The sequence below is a fragment of the Larus michahellis genome, chromosome 7 (genome assembly GCF_964199755.1).
Source record: "Larus michahellis chromosome 7, bLarMic1.1, whole genome shotgun sequence".
Classification (NCBI taxonomy): domain Eukaryota; kingdom Metazoa; phylum Chordata; class Aves; order Charadriiformes; family Laridae; genus Larus; species Larus michahellis.
Window position 1 is genome coordinate 28,059,360 of NC_133902.1, and position 18,599 is coordinate 28,077,958.

The window sequence follows — 18,599 nt, forward strand, 5'->3', positions numbered from 1 at the left end:
GGAAAAAGTGGTCTCTGAAGCATTTATGGTCCCTTGGGCCCAGTTGGGTTTTCAGGTACCTTCAAAGACCAGTGCTTTTACCAAGGCCCCTGGGCCCTGCCCCTGCTGCCTGGGGGGTCTGGGAGGACCTGATCCAGCAGTTCTGGCCTCCAGCTGGCTACTTGCCTATGGAGCTGCAGCACTGGAAGAGGGGCTCATGCTTGCTCTCTTCTTGCAACCTCCAGCAGTTTGGGATTACCCTTGCTATGTATAAGTGGAGAGAACAGATGGAGTTTATGAACTTGGAGGGGGTTAGGTTTCAATGAGATACATGATATCCCCCTCTGGCCCCTTTGTCTTTTACAGATTCTTGCTTTATCCCTGTATTTTTTACTAAGCTTGTGAAGATGGATTACAGAGGTGAAATGCAAAGGTGGATTACACTGTCTCTTAGCCTGTTGTTCATATTTTATAGCCTTGCATCTCCCCTCTTTCCTCCCAGTCATTCCGAGGTGTGTTTGTCATCCTCGGTAAAAGACAAGCACAAGTGCTTTTTGGGACTGTGGAAGTAGATTGTTGTTTTTGTGCATGTCATTGTGGATGAAAAATGAATATATCCTTTCTGATCTCATTATTGTCCGACTAAGGAGAAATCTAACTTATTATACACATATAGGGAATAATTATCTCAAATTTCAACAAGTGTTAGAACAAAGAGCCAGACTCTTCTTTTTTTGTGGCCACATTCCAGGGTGCTTTTGGGAAAGTTACCTCTCCTCTGTAGCAGGAGCCCAACAACAGGGACCACAGCCCTCTGCCTTGCACAAAGTGTGTTTAGGCTGAAATGTATAAAGCCAGTAAGATACTCAGATACTTTGGTAGTCAGATCAGAACTGAGACTCAAATAGGAAAGAAATACTTTTCAAATTCATGTAAAAATGTGCAGGATGCTAACAAGCCATGATACAACTCATACTCACAACTGTTAAAACTCTGCCAAATCCTGAGGTGATGCCTTCATTTCTAAATAAATAAAATTTAGAAGTGTTCTTTGGGAAAAGATTTTCCATATTAGTTTTGAGTTAAACAACTTTTTATGATCAGGCAATAAATTTCTAATTGTTTGTAAAAAGATCTTAAAAGAAAAATGCAAATAGACCTTTAACTATGATGGCTTTACCAGACCCCACTGTTCTAGCTAGATGCTAAAGAAAACAATATTAGTGAAGGTAGATAAAGAATAACACAAAATAAACTTGAATAACTAAAAACCTTCAGGCATTTTTACTTTTACCAGATGGTACACTGCAAAGAGAAGGATTTCAGTGAAATTGATTTATTCTGTCTCTTGTTTATCTGCTTATTGTCAGACTGTATTTGTGGTCAGAATGAAAATTGGTTTAATCTGGTTTGCTGTGTAAACATTGTGCATGGGCTAATACAGTGATCAAATAACAACCTTCAAGCACCATAAACATTTAAATACTATTGAGATAATACTGGAAGAATATAATTTATTGAAACACTGCAAAATATGTACTGTAGCAACAGCTTTTTCTACAGGTTTATTAATATAACGAAAACTTGAAGTATAATTTCTCCAACTACAAAATAGCATAGCTAATTCAGTAATCCTATGAAGCTTGTTATCACCGTTACAGGTGGTTGGGTTTTCATCACATCATTTTGGTTCCTTGTGCTGGAAGTTTGACAGAGACAGTTCTGTGTTTTGGATTGAGGTGGGGGATTATTTTGTGAAACGCACAATTGGCTTAGAGGTTCTTATCAGTTGTCTTACCAGTTGACGTGTGGGTCAAATATGTTCGTGCTAGAAGAAACGTGTACATGAAAAAAGGCATAATGCTTAAAGACCAGCGCTGAGCTTATCAGGACTATCCCATGAATTTGTATGTCATTTTAGCTCAGGTGTAGCAGAGGCAGTGACAGTACTAACATCCCTCTAACTTGAGTTTGTCAGCAGATTGTTAACTGGTGCAACTTTAAGGAGCTACTGGGGTCTATTCCAAAGCCCACCGACAGAGCAAAGTCACCGGAGAATGCTGTGTGTATTTTTTTTTTTAAGCATAAGCTGTCAAACTCCAGCAGTGTCCCACAACTAACTCCCTCATGAAGTAGACTCGAATTGTACTTCACTGTTCCAGTGTCTCACCTGCTGAACCAGACCCCAGAGGTTGCCCATGAAAAAATAACTCTTTCCTCCTTCCAGATGAAGAGCCCTGCTGCAGTGGTTCAGAATGCCACAGCTGACTGCGTCTTCCTCAGTCTCCAAAACAACATTCATTCTCAAACTATGCACAAAGCTGGTTCAGGGGAGAGTGAAGATTATTAAACAACTCAGGGAGAAAATTGACATTTTGGGGGGTTTAACAGAGTTTTGAAAGGACTCATTTGAATTATAGCCTTAACGGTAACCTCTGTGCCATGCAGCTGTGGCTTACCTTTGTGAGTTGTGTCAGCATGTTTGCCTCTGTGTCAGCTTGGTCTTTCTATTTCTCCATCTCTTCAGGCACAATAGGTTTATCATAATGCCTAGAAGAGGCATAAGGAAAAAGAAGATTCTGGTTGTCTGGAAGCCTTCTGATTCTCATCAGTAAAGCTATAAATCAGCCAGCCTGGCAATCTGAAGCAGCTTTTCTGAAGAGGCACTAATAACTTTAATAATTTTAGTGGGATTTTGAGGTATTGCAGCTGACTGAAAATATCTTTTCTTTTTCACTGCGCAAGCACTAAATTTCATGCAGCAAACTAGAGAAAGATTAATTTGTTTCCACTAATGTCAGAACAAATTCAGAATTTGTTCTGAGTATGAAACTGTGAAATGAGGCAGCTGTCAGCATAATTTACCCCTATCGTTGCTGTGCCAGCATTGCAGTTTGGCATTTGCAGTACTTTTGCCATCGTATGCTAGTGTGAATTCTGCTAGCCTGCGTAAGTCCAAGGCACAAGTACTGTCCGTTTAACCAGGGATAGGACACTTATGCTCTTGCCTTCAGAATCGCTTTAGTAAAATGAATCCCAGAGAGCTGCTGTCTCTCCTGATGCATCTCATATCTCCACAGCACGAGCATGAGTCCTGGCCCCGTTTGCATGTCCTCTACACTAAGCCTCTGCCTTGTTGTGTTCCTTCAACAAAATTGTCTCCTTCCTGAACCCCACCTCAGAATTTCATCTGGATATTAAAATCAAGAACTGTTGAATGCTGTGCTCCAAACTACAGATATTCACCTGCAGTGAACAATGATACAATGCTAATAGCTAGAGTTTGGTACCCAGGCCCTGATCCTGAAAAAGTCAGGGGTAAGAGAACAGAATCAGTCCTTTCAGAAGAGAGGTGTGGCAAAGGGAGACAGAAAAGAAAGAGGTACTAGTGTTACTCTATTTTGGTTCCAGCATCAGTCATGGAGTATAAGACTTACTTGATTCAGATTCATCCTTGAGCCTGGTCAATGGGAGAGGGGATTTGAGTCCCAGCATTTGTGCCAGTGAGTGTTATAAATGTATCATAAAAAGCCGAACACCTGTAGCAGAACTGACAAATACTACTACAGCAGGGAATCCTATGGACTGATGATTAGGGCATGGATTCGGGTAGATTCAGAGAGGGAAGCGGTGATGCCAAGTTGTATTTGTCACGGGAGACTCAAATGGTATATGAGTATACGGAATATACGCAAGTGCTGACGTTGGAGGGAAAGAGAAGGAATGGCTGAAGCCTGGTAGAATGTTTGTGCTGGGAGTAATCAGAAAAAATTGACAAGGGTATGGCCCCTCTCTAGAACCTCAGCTAAAGAAGCATGTTTATGATTTTAACCCTGGTTCCTACGATCTACAGAAGACCCAAGAGAAACAGCATAACTAGAGAGGAAGGAATTAGCAGAATGTTTTCCTGAAGTGTTTTTAAATCTGAAATGCATTCTGTTCCTTGCTCTGCTAGAGCCCAAATCTGGTGATACGTGAGTGTGCGGAAAGTTCCTATAGCACCCAGTATCCAGTTCTCCACAGCACACCAATGGCTGCAGGCTGTGCACTGGAGTGTACCAGCTTGATGGAACATTTTGATATCAAGTGAATACTTAGAAGCATTGAAACAAAATGCATTCCCAGGAGGTACAGTTGATCTGAGCTTCGAGTAGTTCTAGCTAGCACTGTGATCTGATCATGATCATCCTGTTGAGGCTGAGTAGGGCATTATCCCAGAAAATACATTAAAACCAGTTAAACTTCTCATTAAGGTAAAGAAGCTGTTCAGCTTAAGCAGCTCTCTGAGCTTCATGTGAAAGCAGTGGGATCTTAGCAGGAACAAGAGACAAGATTTGACCCATTGATTTTTCCATAGTGTTCTTTCTCCTTCTATATCTGTTAGCATTTAGTTTTCTTCTTGTATTTGTTTTGTCTTTCATCTTTTTTCAGTCCAATTTTCCAGCTTTCTCTCTGTTGTTTTCTTTTGTTTCTAACTTTGCCAAGTTCTTGATGGAGGAGGATTTGGTCAGTTTTGAACTGCAGTGCTCTCTGTGACTAGAAAGGAATCAGATTGATTCCTACTCCATTTCCTTAATACTTGACCCTTATGTGAACTAAGAAATGTGGCATTTCCTAGCACTGATTGGCCTATGACATTTCCAAAGAAACATTAATTTCCCCCATGACATATGATAGTTCATGATTTCCAAGCTGAGAAATGTGGCTGTACACTTCAAGATGAGAATTAGTATGTTCCTTTCCTTTTGTTGAGAGAGAGAGAGTCCGTGTCCTCAGCTGGTATAAGTTAGTACAGCTGCATTGTCTTCAGGGAAGGGCAACCCCATGAAGCTCTGTCTGTTAAAGAAACTTAGTTTATCACATGAACTAGTCTCATATTGACAAAGGCACCAAACATTTTTTCTTCTTGTTTTGTTCTTTAGTTTTCCCAATGTTTGTAGCTACAAAGGAAGTACTCAGGTGGTTCTTCTCCATCAAATTCATCAGATTCCTGGCTTCTACTACTTCAACATCCAAACGCTTTCCTGAAACGTTCATCAGAGACCACACTAAAACATTAGGATTGGAAAACTGTCTAGTAACAGATGAGATCTGACTATAAAATATGATAAATATAGAACTGCTATGTCCTTATTCTCATTCTGATTTTAGAAGTGTTTTTATTTGGCATCAAAATAAAATGTTAGGGGCCACGCAGTTTAGTAAGGATCTGTTGTTGGAGTGGGGAGAGGACGCTCGTGGAATGAATTGGGCCAAAACACAGTTCTGATGAGCTCTGCTGTTGTGAGCTTGTTGCTTGAATATTTTTTCCAGCCAAACGTTTATGTTTATATAACCTGTGTAGTGCACTAGGGAGGCATTTTTGTAACAGAGATGGCAAAAGCGAAAATTACTTTTTAAACTTAGGGGAAAATACTAAAGACTATTAAAATCTCTTTTTTTGTGGAGGGTAGAAACAGGTGAGACAAGACTCATTTCAACCACCTGCTGTGAAAGCTGAGGAAGTTTATTATACCAGGTGGTTACAAAAGCTAATTGAAAATAGATTAATTCTGAAAAGCTATTGCTGTTTAGATTAGCAAGCTGGAATCGTCACCTGCCTATTTGGAGTCCAGGCTTAATGCTTATGCCTGGAGAATATTGAGGGCCAACTGGAACAAGTGTGTCCCTTTGTTGTAAGTGTGTGCCTCTTAACTGACTTGCTCTACCGTAAAAAACCCTGCTGTTTTATTTCCTCTGGTGTGTAGGTCACACTAAATTGATCTGGCAGGCCAAAACAATATTTTTAATCTTGTTTATATGTATGAAACAGAAAAATGTGTTACGCTGCCATTTTGTTGTCTTGCTGCATCCTTTGCCATCAGCCAACCTGCATCTTTTCCTCTTTGTTGGCTATTGGGAAGCAGAGTAAAGGCAGTAGCCTCTCCTCCTCTAAAGGTGGGGTGGTTGATTGGTAAAACCCAAAGGCAGGACTCTGCAGAACTTCTGTTGCAAACCTCCTGTATGAGTTTGGTTAATTTATGGGAAGATTTCAAGGAAGGATACGTGGCACTTGAACATGTTCTAGCTGGAAACTTCTGGTTGAGTCAGCTGCATATCTGCCACGTGTTCCCCATGCTGCCTGCTCCCTAATCTTTCCGTTTTAGTTAACAACCCGTCACTCCTCTCCTCTTTAAGTTCTTTGTCTTCGCTGCCCACTGAACTCTGTAGGATCTTTCGTTTCTTACTAAGGGCATTCTAGACAAATGTTTTGTTCTTGAGTTTTCTATAACATCTTCCTTCTAATGGAAGCTAGTTCACGTATAACTCGGTGTCTTTACTGATTTAAGGATAATTTTACTGAAAGGGCGGAGAACTCCACCCTTCCCTTGAGTGTGTGCCTGGATTTACTCCTGGTGTTTGACCTACCTTTTACAATTGCCCCCCACCTTCCTTGAGTTTACTTATTTATGCAAACATAAACATTAACATTGGTGGTGTTTATTAAATGTGAACATGACTAAGAATAATCTAGTGAGGGGGAAATGGAGTGGCACAGCAGAGCACTGTCCACTGGACAACGTTCTGCAGTGGTGTTATTTCACTGAACAATGTTGCTGGGTTGATGATGTGAACAATTTACCAGACCCGCTATCTGCAGACCTGATCAGTTTGCACTTTGACAGCTTAAAAGCACTGTCAGGGATGGCACACCAGACGTTTATGAAAGAAGAGGCAGACGAGACCTTTAGGAAGGCCAGGTAACAGTGGAACCACACCTTCCTGGTCCTGGAGAGAATGGGGGGCAAGGAAGCTGACCTATATCATGGAGATGCTTTAATGCTTATTTACATCACAAACCATTTTCTTGTTTACCCTGACATATTTTGAAAAAATATCTCTATTTAAGGAAGAGAAGGACCTCTTTCCGCATGGCTTTAATTCTGTTTTATTCGTACTATCACGCTGAGAGCTAAGCTGTATTAACCTGGGTAGCAGCAACGGTATATCTGGCTTAATTAGCAAAGCGACTATTTAGTCATGTGAGGATTGCTGTGCCCAGGCAGTGCTGAAGGGGTAAATCAGAGTGACTTCCACATCTGTGCAGAGACATGGGCAGGCCAGTGAGATGTTAGTGTAAATCAGCATACACGGATTATCACCATTTTTTGTGTAGCCAGTTTGCCTAGCTATTTCTTCAGCTTCCATTTCTTAAGTCTTATTAATTTCAAAACTGCCCATAACTAAGGCCTGAAGTCTTTGTGTAGTTATAGCTTTTGAGTTTGATGGAGTTCTTGCATGGATTGAATTGTGATATTTTTTCATTCTTTCTTTTTTCTTTTTTAGCATCGTAGACAAAGAAGTATCATTAATGGCAGAAATTGATAAAGTTAAAGAAGAAGCCAGTAAGTAAAAAAAATATGCAGGGAACTTTTTGAATAGTCGTGGAAACATTTGTTTTGTTTGGCAGAAAATTACACAGTTCATAAGTTTGGTTAGCAGCATTGCAGCATCTTTCATTGTATATGTATACAAACAAATAAGTTTTTGACGTTCCGGGATAGTTCCTGTGTAGTTTCTATCTATAAGGATGATGCATCAAAATTTCAATATTATGGAATTAAGGTAAACCAAAAGTTCACATGAAGTTAGATTTAAATGGTTTATTCCTTCTGTTTACTTACCAGAGCTTTTTGAGCCCTCTTTTTTTTTTTTTTTTCCCCTCCTTATTTCTATGGTTTGTCGATTACTTCATTTCTATTTCCTAATCCCTGTTTTCTTGCTTATATTACATGTGTGAGTTAGAATACTGGAAATAACTAGAGGTATAGGTTATTGTGTGGCGTTGCATAGCTTTAAGGGATAGTAATCAAGCTTATGATTTAGAACAATGAAAAAATATGAAAAACAGCTGTTTACTGGAATCTGTTTTCTTAATAATCTGTGGGAGTTGATCTGATTCCAGACTTTCACGTCGTCTCTGGTTTTTGCATAGGTAAGGTATATATATGCTGGTTTGGGAAACAAAAAGCAAGATGAGCCATGTATTAGGATACTACAATATCTGTCTTATACCTCATCTGAGATATGGTATTCATGGCTCAGTAATCAAGGGGTTGTATTTCAATAGACAGTACTAAGAAAGAAACTGAAGAATAACCGAAGTATTGTTAGAATGATACTTTGCCTGGCAGATGAAAATATCACTGCTGGGTATGCATACAATGCTTTTATTGATTTCTGAATTTAAGTCCCTTCCAAAGAGGGTCATACATATACGTAACGTTCTTGAGTGCTTCATTTGCATTTAGAATTCTCACTTAGTTCACAAATGTATACTAGTTAAATTTTTATTTAAAAAAATAATCTAAATAATCTGTTGCTAGCTAATTCTCTTGCAATTGTATGTGTGTGGAAACTAAAAGGTATGAGTTGTTGCAGCAATGATTGGTATTAGTTTGTGTTTGGAATTTTGTATGCTATCTTTTCTAGTACTAACATGAAATAGATGTGAATTTGGAGTTCTGTGTTATTCTGGGGAGGCGTTGTGGATGGAAACATATCAGCAGCTTTTTTGATTACCTTCAAAGACCAGGTAGCCATAATCAGCTGCAGGGCATGCACTCACTTCCAGGAATATCAATGGTAAAATTCCCACTGATATCAGCAGACACGGATCTAAGCCGTAATTGCATTTTGGAAATCCACCGTCCAGGGCTGATGGTATCATAGGGCCCCTTCATTAATCTTAGCCAAGTATAGTAATAATTTTTATGGAAAGTGAACCATATTCTTATCTACAGGCATGCAAAGTGCTGCACTTGCACACGGCAGGTTCTGTTTCTCTGCTTTTGTGCCGACTCCACAAGTGACACTGGATGATCCCTGGACCTGTCCTTAACAATGTAGTTTCTGCTGTCTCTCAAGGCTGTTGTAGGCTTGTAAAGTGCCTTCAGAACTTTAGGCAGAAAGTTGTTGTAGGACTGTAATATGCTAACCAAGATTTACATTATTATTTATTTTCACATCTTTTTGCTGCATTGGAGGACTGTTTTACAGTGGGTAATCTTACTCTTACTGTCAATACTGGGAAAATTTACAAATGTGATAGTTTCAGGATTTTTTTAAAAAATGAGTATTTGCCTGGCATCTCATGTGGAGATAAGTGCCAGTATGAGGTGAGATCGTATGGTTTGGGCAGTCACTTCAGCAAAGGGGATGCTGACCTTGGGGAGAAACAATATTAGCATTACCTAGAATAAGCAATAAAGCAAAACTATTGGACAAAGGAAAACAGCTAGTAAACTAATCATTTAATCTGATAAAAGTTTCTCAGACTTATAGACTGTATTCCACAAAAATGAAATTAAAAGATCAGCTAGAGAGATAGATACACACCTGTTCTTAGCATAAGTAATAACGTAGGCACAGATTTACCAATAGGGCTAATGGAACTGTAGCCACCCCCTGCCTTCCCTGCCCTGTGTGACACACTCTCCTCTATCATACGGTTTGGTTGCTCCCACACAGCTGTACAGCCACCGCTCTGTCTCCCTTCGTCTGCTGGGCCATGCTGTACTTGGTGAAACACTGGCACAGGTTGCCCAGAGGGGCAGTAGGTGCCTCATCCCTGGAAATGTCCCAGGTCAGGTTGGACAGGGCTCTGAGCAGCCTGACCTAGTTGAGGATGTCCCTGCTTATTGCAGGTGGGGTTGACTGGATGACCTTTAAAGGTCCCTTCCAACCCAAATGATTCTATGATACTTTCAAAAGAAGGTGCTGTCTGTTTAAATAAATGATAATGGGTTCAGAAACAAACTCTCTGTGAAATGCCATTAATACCTAAAAAAATGACATTACAAAGTATGAGCTGTGTAGGTGACTTGCAGGTCTGCTCTGGAAATTTGTGGCAAAAGAAGGCAAAGAAGCCAAACTCTCCACAGCTGTAATGGAGTCCGTGGCCTTAGGAGAGTTTACAGCTACCACTCACCCTGACTCTAGGCATAAGCTCTAGACAGAACTCTATGATTGTTGTTATTTTACATTTAGATACTATCTTTCCTCTCTGCCATAAGTGCTGATCCCACCAGCCAATTAATCAATTGTTGGTTTTACATTGAGTCACCATGTAGGTAATAGAGTTTGCATATATTTAGTTTTAAATTGTAACGTCATATTATCCTGCGTGTAAGTGGACTGTTGCTTTGTGGTTCATGGTTAATCTTTTCCTGTAAGAATGTAATTATTCACCCCTTCCTTCTATAATATGCAAGACAGACAGCAGTGAATATTTAGTATTTTTTCATAAAGACTTTTGGACTTTGTAATACTGTCTTGCTGTAGAAATGGCAACTGTGTATATTCTGTACTTGAAAGCAAAATTGCAATGCTGGTGACTTTAACGCAAACTATATATGAACAGATTTTTTTCAGAGGAACTGCAATGCCCCTGCATAAACAAAATATAGCATGTCTTCAGAAACAGCCTGTTGACTCAATGTAATCCTTCTTTCTATGCCTCTATGAAAGGCTCCCCGATTTTGTGCTTAAAAACAAAGCCCTGGAAAACTCAAAAGTCTCTGCCCCTCTTTGTATAAATGTTGAGGGATTGTTTTAACTTTGATTTTCTGGCAGTTACCCCGTTTCCAGATCTTTTTCAACATTAGGCAGTTCAGTTAAATACGCTGATCAACTTAATCTGTGCAAGGAGCATATTGGAAGTCCAGTTGAAGTTGGGGGTCTGAGATGTGTGTGTGTGTCTCACATGTGATGTATAGTGCTAATGCCCAAAGAATAATGAATTACAGAGAAATTTACCTTCCTGGCATTAATTATTGACTCTTGGTATTCGGCAGTGGAAATCCTGACCGCTCGGCAGAAGAAAGCTGAGGAGCTGAAGAGACTGACAGACCTAGCCAGTCAGATGGCTGAAGCACAACTGTCTGAACTCAGGGCTGAAATTAAGGTCAGGCATTCACTTCTGCTTGGGTATTTCAGCTGCTCACATAAATGCCAGGAAAAAGCTGTCACATTAACATGCCCAGGCTGTTCATTCCTGTTATGGGCCAAAGGGTAACTGGCTTTCCAAGGGGAAAGCATACCTTCTTGAGCATTGTAGCACCTCTGAGCAGCATACAGATGCTATCAGAGAAGTGTAAGCTATCCCCTCATAAGTGAGCAGTGGGGACTTTTGCTGTTTGTGTATCATTTATCAGACTTGGTTAACAAGTAAACTTGATAGCTTCAGGTTTGGTGATCAAACGCGTATACTCTGATTAAATGACCCACTTCCCATGTGTGGGAGTGATCCACCCATCTCTGGGCTGTGAGGCATGTAATTTGGTAAGGATGGGAAAATACTTGGTTCTGCTCAGAGATCCTGTCTACAGGGCAGGGTCAAGAGTTTGCTGAGCCTTAAAGTGAACTTATTGATTGGTTTCTGTACCATCCATATAATCATTTTCTCAGAATGCAAATCAATTAAGTTGTCTGGTTTTTTTGCAGCACTTTGTGAGTGAACGGAAATATGATGAAGAGCTGGGCAGGTCTGCCCGATTTTCCTGTGATACAGAACAGCTGAAGACCCAGATCCAGCTCTGTGGAGAAAGTAAGTGCTGGTGATTTCTCACACCAATGTTCTCAGAACACAGCGTTCCACATACTTGTCCAGGAAACGCCAGCAGAAATAACGTCATGTTGTACTGCCAGTGTGTGTGCAGCAAGCCCGACATGAGTGGTGTGTCTGGATGCAGCAGGCTTGCTGAACATGCACAAGTCAACTTTACAGTATGCAACACGTTAGACTGGCTGTACTTGTGCTGCACAGTCCATCTGCACGCGCACAGTGCCCACTTGGTCAGAGATTTCCAAGTATTACTCAGATCAGTTGGAGTTTTCCATCTAAACAGGATTTCCAAGTGGAAATAGAAGTCAGCTCTGGGGAGCACTCAAATTCAGTAATTTATGAATATCTCGGAAATCAGAAGCTTCTCTGTGTGAGCCTAATGTTATGTTATGAGACCAATTCAAATCTCTCCTGCTAAGAAGTAACTCCCCAGCTTTGTAACAGTATTCACTGGGTTTTTCAGGAGCTAAAGGTAGTCCCAAATGTTCCCGTTTCCAAATCATCTACCCTTCTGCTTGGAAATTCAGGTTCATTTTTCGCTCCAAGTATCATGTCCCTGTTGCAAAATACAAGATAGCCTATTTCTCATCTTTGTCGTGCCTTTTTTTCCCCCAGAAAAAAGTAAATGCTATAATGTTTTGCCCTAAATGTTACCCTGTCCCATGATACCCATCAGTCAGGAGGAAAACTGTTAACACAATACTGAACTAGTGCATCTTGCCAGAAGGAAAACAATTTTGGGAAGAAAAATAATTAATGTTTTCAAAGAGTTACTAGAACTAGAAAAAAAGAAAAAATATCACACAATCTGCCAATAAGATCTTCTGACTGCTCTGCTAAAGAACTGACTCCTTTGAGGCGTAACCAGTTTAATTCATTAGACCATAAGAATTGCTTTTGCAGAACACTTTGAAGATCCATCTAACCTTGTATCCTGTCTCTCATTGAAGCCAACGCAGGATGTTTCAAAGGAAGGAATAAGCTTCCCAGTAATGCATCTAATTCTTCACAGTCACCTCATAGACCCTGTCTCATACCCTGAAGCTTAAGAGATTGAAAATTCTGTAAAGATTTTCCTGACTAACATAACCACAGCTGCTATTGATACAACCATAGACTATTTTTTTAAACTCATTGAACTACTTTCCTAAATAACTTCCAGCTGCAGTTAATTCTGCAAGTTAATTATTTATACCTCATTTCAGTAAAGCATTACTTAAGCATAGTTTGATGCTGTTGAAATCAGGTCAGTGAAGTCAAAAGAACAGCTATTATCAGGGAAGCAGTGCCATCTTACAAAAGACTGATAGCGCACTGGCTGTCTGAAGAACTTAGCTCTACTCTGCCCTCAGTGACCTTAGATGAGCAACTCATGCTGTTGGCAGCTCTTTGATAAGAGCTCTTCAGTGCAAAAGATGTTTCTGTTCGGAGCATCTCACAATGAGGCCCATACCCTGCTGGGAGTTGCAAGTACCCCTCAAACAGAGATTATACCAGGCCTATAGCTAAGAACAGCCACTGTTGAGGGCTTCAACAAAAGCAATAACCAAAACCACAGAGCTCATGCAAAGGAACGCGTGTTCTAGCATGAGAAGAGGACAGGCAGCATACACTCATGATGGAAGGACAGGAAGAAACAAAAATTATTGGACTGACATATATCCAGAACGCCTGATGGTGGGTTGTACCCCTTCCTTGTACATTTTTTTTGTTAAAAATACATTTTTATGACATGCACCTGGATTTTTATATGGGCTTCCATGTACAGCAGTCTGTTTTAGACAAGAGAACGCGGCAGAATTCAGTGACAGCCAGCCTCACTGCACAGAAAATTCCGTTCACTGTGCATATCATTGCATTGTTTTTCTGAAGAGGACACCTAGTGGGAGAAATAGCTGATGTTAGCATAAGTGAAAAGAGCCTCAGAAAACTTAACAGATGATGCTCAGTTGCTAAAATTATTCTGCATCTTCTTTCTCTGTCCTATAAGTGGACAAATAGAAGTACCTCTTAAATAAAACAACAGGCGTCTCACCGAAGTGAGCATCTGGTTGGTCATCTGTACCAGAAGGAAACAAGAAAATTCTATAATCAGAAAAATCAGAACAGCGAATTAAGATCAAGAACTTTACTTCAATAGTCTCAGAGTCCTCTTGGAGACTGCTTAGGGGCCATTGCGCAGAAACAGGAAGCTTGAAGAGCTTGCGGAAATGCAGAGAGGTAGGAATCAAGGATTTGTTTGGTGCACTTCACATCCAGACATGGAAGTGGTTAAGAAATCAGGCATTCTCAAAATACTAATAGGCAGGGAGCAGGAATATACTAAGATGAGCAATAGTGCTTCCTGATAGTGCCAACTGCCATGATCTACATTCGGTTCCAGTTTTTATAGATATACGTGGTACAGAAGAACCTTTGTTAACCATCTCCTTAGAGAGGAATGAGCAACAGGCACTAGACTCTTATTTTCTTTCTGATTAAAAAATATTCAGACATACTAAGGAAGCTTTCATGAGTACTACCTGCGTTGTAGATAGTACGTATATAGACAGCATGAAGCCTCTTCAGCCTTCCATGATCAAAGAATAATTTGGAATCAAATATAGTCTGTGGTGTCTGCAGGCACAACTTCCTTTGACCTCAAGCAGTTGAGAGAGTTACTGGCATAACCCTCCCTTCCTTCTGGTGTTTCTTCCTTTGTTGCCTGAAGACTCCCATTAGGAGCATTACCGGTAGGACAGCAGTGCGTGGGGCAGTCCTGACAACACATGTGTTCAGCTCAACTGGTTTAAAGTTCTTAAGCAAACCAATAGGTGCCAGGAATTTTGAAAAGTTTTCTTGGATGACCAAAGCCTAGTCTTCTGCCGGGCTCCTTCCAGTTTTAGCACAGCTCCACCACAGTGGCTCTTTTGTCTCCAGAAGTGCTTCATGATGAGGCAGTTTCACAGAAGTAAAACACTATGGCCTAATTCTGACCCTAGTTATCTAGCTTATTTCATTATCTAAAATAAAGCTAGAACGATGCTACCAAATTAACTGTAAGCAGGGTAAGAATACAGCCTTATGTTTAGATGTTGATCTTTTAACTGATAACACAGAATACTTTTTTATAGTTTCTCACCCAAAGAACAACTATTCCTCAAGAACACCATGTAGTTCAGTGCTGTCTTCAATGACCTCGCATGCAACAACTGGCAAGCAAAATACGCACACCCGAAAGTCCTCTAGTAATGCCAAGAACTCTGATAACAAAACAGCCAGCACTAAAGCACAAGGTCATCTTTCTTCCAATCCAACAGAATCTTCTTCCCAAGGAATCCCAACAAATAAGCAGGTAAGAAACCAGTTATGAACTAAACTAAATTATTTCAAAAACTTCAGAAAAATATGCAGCACTGAAAGTCATTAAGGCAAAATCAAATACTGGTTTGTAGTCCAGATATTTAATTAATAATTTTGAAAATATACAAGTGTATATTTTCCAGCTTCACTTTCAAGGCAGTGTGAACATGCAAGGTGGAAATACCAGAAATGCCATACCAGCAAAGACCGCTGCCTGATGTTCAGAAGTGACTAGTGGCAGTTGATAGACTGAAAAAGAAAAACCCTTCATGATAGCTAAGTGCCCTACGTGCTATGACAGAGAAACATTTTTTTCCTGATCCTTGACAAATGATCAGTTGATGTGCTGTTGAAGCATGATAATTAGATAGACTTTGAAAGTGGAATCCTGACAGGTTTAAAAGTATATTATTTCAGAAGCTGTATAATACACCTTATAGTATTGTGCTATATTGCTAGCTATTTCATTGTAAGAGCACCTTACAGTGTCCTTGTGCTCTTGTGCTTAGGTAAAGCTGCCACTAAAGCTGGTCTGAATTTTGTCCCAGTAAGAATTTTAGGCTCAAGTAGGTGGCTGAAGGGAGAGGTAGGAGCATTCCATGCTGCCAGTGCCTGTATGGAATCAGCTGCCCTGGCAGTCATGCAAATAGAGCAATTCAGCCACTTCCCACTAAGGATCAAAGCTTTCTCTGAGCAAGATACTACAATGGACATCTCTCACACCATGTGGATTCTTAACTTGACTTTAATTTACATGTGAATTTATGTTCTTCCTGCAGTCTTACTGTAGTATTTACACAATACTTTACTAAGAAAGGTATGTTTGTGATTTTGGAAAAAAACAGTGAGTATCAAGTTCTTCAGTGCTTCTTAACTGCTGCTGTTGAGCTGCCTAGTATTTCACCCCCTTTTCTGTAGTCTCTTGAATCATGGCAGATTTTAATTTGGCATCAGTGGTAAACCTGCCATCTATATTTCCAGGCTACTCAGATGTAGTGTGTTACTCATGGCTCAGTTTTTAAGTGTTATAAATATGTATATATAACTATATATATAATATATAAATATATATGTAAAAAAATATATGTAACAATCAAAACTGCAGAGTGTTTTCCCTCTTCTAGTTACACTGAAAATTTTATTCTGCATTTTTGTTAATTCTGATTGCTGTATTTCTCATCCTGTTGGAAGGATTCAGATAACCTAACAGTTATCCAATTTCTTTCTGGGTAGAACGGGCCTTCTAGCCAGAGGCGAAGATTCAACCCACAGCACCAAAACATCCGGCTCAATGGATCTCTTAAGTCACAAGGTGCCAGTAATGAGGCAGATCAAAATAATATAAAGAGTGGCTCCAGGTCTGAACACAGAAGACAGCAGCATAACAGCTTCAGATCTAAAAATAAAGGAGCTATGAAAAACCAAGAGCAGTCCACAGCTACAAGGACCACAGAGAATCCGACACATTCAGAAAAGACCCGACGAAAGCATCACACACCAGACACCGCAGATCACAGGCCTTTCCAAGGCAGCGTCGGCAGGGTGTCGCAATGCAATTTATGTCCCGCGAGGATGGAGGTCTCTGCTGACACCACTGTTCTTTCAGTGCCAGCTGTGACTTTAGTGGCTTAAAATGTCACAGCGACAGCAGGCAGAGAAATTTTAATCTCTTCATTTTAGTTTCTTGCTTGAGATGCTTGTTGGTGAAGAAAATAAGTCAGAACATAGTCATTTTAAATCTGTTGCTGCTTAAAACTTGTTGGTATCTTTATTACTAACTAATTATCAAAATTAATTCATACTTTCAAGGCTTTGCCCAATATGTTCACGGTTATTTTGTCATGACAATACAGAATCTTACCAAAGCAGCTTTTACTTCTTAGAAAAACGAAATCTAGATTGGAAAAATAAATCTATAATTAAATTCATAATAGCAAAAACCTGTTGTAGATGTGTGGCTATACCAGTCAACATATTGTTTTTTAGAGCAGCCTGTCTTAGAAGGATCCCAGGAAGTCTGTATGCTGTGATCTGCAATGAAATCAGATAATCTTGTAGAATTTTAAGCAAATCTCTATACACGTCTTTCTGTGCGTGTATACATGTACATGCATGCACACTGTATACACAGAGAGTATTGTTATATACAAGAACATTTGAAAAAGCAGTACATTCGATTTTAGCTTATTATTGCATAATCTGAGATCTTTAAATTCAAGTATAAATTGTATTAAATGTATTACATATTGGTATTTTTCATTGACAAACTATTTTTATGAGGCTGAGGAAAAATGCTCATTTCTTAAGTTCTGAATGTATATAGTCATGGCACAGCCCTGTTCTCCATCCTTATCAGCCACTTTTCTATGACTAGTTGGATTTATTTTTTTGCATATGAAAAGTTGCAGGTGTTCTAGACTTGAATCCAAATTATTTTTCTATATTTTTGCTGTAGGAACCATCTGTCCATAACAAGAGCTATGACTAATAAATTTGTTACCGCAACACGCAGCAGAATGTGGAGGTACATATTTGAGCAGATACTACATCCTTCTGAATTTTCTATTAAAATAAAAATCTTACTTAGTCTTAATGTTCTGATTCTGTATTTCAGAAAACCTGTTTCTTCAAAAATATTAAAATCTTCTTTCTAAAATATTCTGGTGTTTGCTGCTTTGCAGTGCCTAACCTTTGTGATCTTATTCAAATTGTATTTGCTTAATTCAACAGGTATCAGTGGGAGGCTTTCAGCTGAGTTTGGATTGGAGCAGGCTTTTGGCTTTAGCTAGATTCTAATGCCACAATTGCACAGAAGAGAACCTTCCCAGGAGAGCCGCCTCCATCTTGGACATATTTTAATATAAATTATTATTTAACATAGGTGTCAGAATCCAGACCTGGCAGCAAGTGAACTAGTGGTCTAAGTGTCAGAACCAGAAAGGTGGAAAAGGTCAGTAAGACTGACCTCCCACTGAGGTCAGTAAGAGCAGGACACTTGAGTATCTTTAAAAGTTTATTGTTAGGGTATTGTTTGCTATTGCTTTTTACCAGTTTCCTCTGCCTAATTTCTCTTAGCTGACTGCACACTTTCTTAGTAGGGACTGGTTTACTTTTCCTCTATGGCCCTTGAAAAATAATCTCAAAGTGTACAGCGAAGTGCATTCCTTATGGGTGATTTTGATTATTTTTATTTCTCTTGTTATCTGTATACAGTTTTTTATCCATGAATATTAGTAAAATCGGATTCTAAAAGGCAAATAACTCATCTTCATCTGGAAGAGTGGTGAAAGAAAAATAAACATAGGTAAACACGCATAGGTAAACACTGGCTTTCTTAGCATCGCAAGCACTGCTCCTATCCTAATTACCTATCAGACTTTTAAGCTGAATGTGTTAAGTAAATGGAACTGAAATATCAGAATCTGTGTTTGCACCGCAATCAGGCAGCTTTTCAAACTTGTATCTGCTGCCTTACAGTTTGACCTGTAATCTCACTGTAAGACATGTAATTATAATTTCCATGCAGATATTACACAGGAATCTTACTATATTGTCCTTACATAATTCGTGAAATTTATTTATGTCTCTTCTTGTAACACCTCCTAAAAAAAAAAAAACAAAAAAAAACAAACCAAAACTAAAATCTAACTGACCTGTAATGACTTTTACTCCT

At 39.5% G+C, this 18,599-nt stretch overlaps 1 protein-coding gene across 4 annotated transcripts in view; it reads left to right on the top strand.

The window, feature by feature from the left end:
• SPATS2L (spermatogenesis associated serine rich 2 like) overlaps window positions 1-17,582 on the top strand; it is an 85,280-nt gene extending 67,698 nt beyond the window's left edge. For all 4 annotated transcript variants that reach the window (XM_074596022.1, XM_074596025.1, XM_074596023.1 and 1 more), the window contains 5 exons: window positions 7,306-7,364; window positions 10,815-10,924; window positions 11,464-11,566; window positions 14,698-14,918; window positions 16,160-17,582. In XM_074596022.1, the coding sequence (XP_074452123.1) occupies window positions 7,306-7,364; window positions 10,815-10,924; window positions 11,464-11,566; window positions 14,698-14,918; window positions 16,160-16,558 (892 nt within the window). In that variant the 3' untranslated portion in view covers window positions 16,559-17,582. The remainder of the gene's footprint in view (window positions 1-7,305; window positions 7,365-10,814; window positions 10,925-11,463; window positions 11,567-14,697; window positions 14,919-16,159) is intronic.
• The last annotated feature ends 1,017 nt before the right edge of the window (window positions 17,583-18,599 follow it).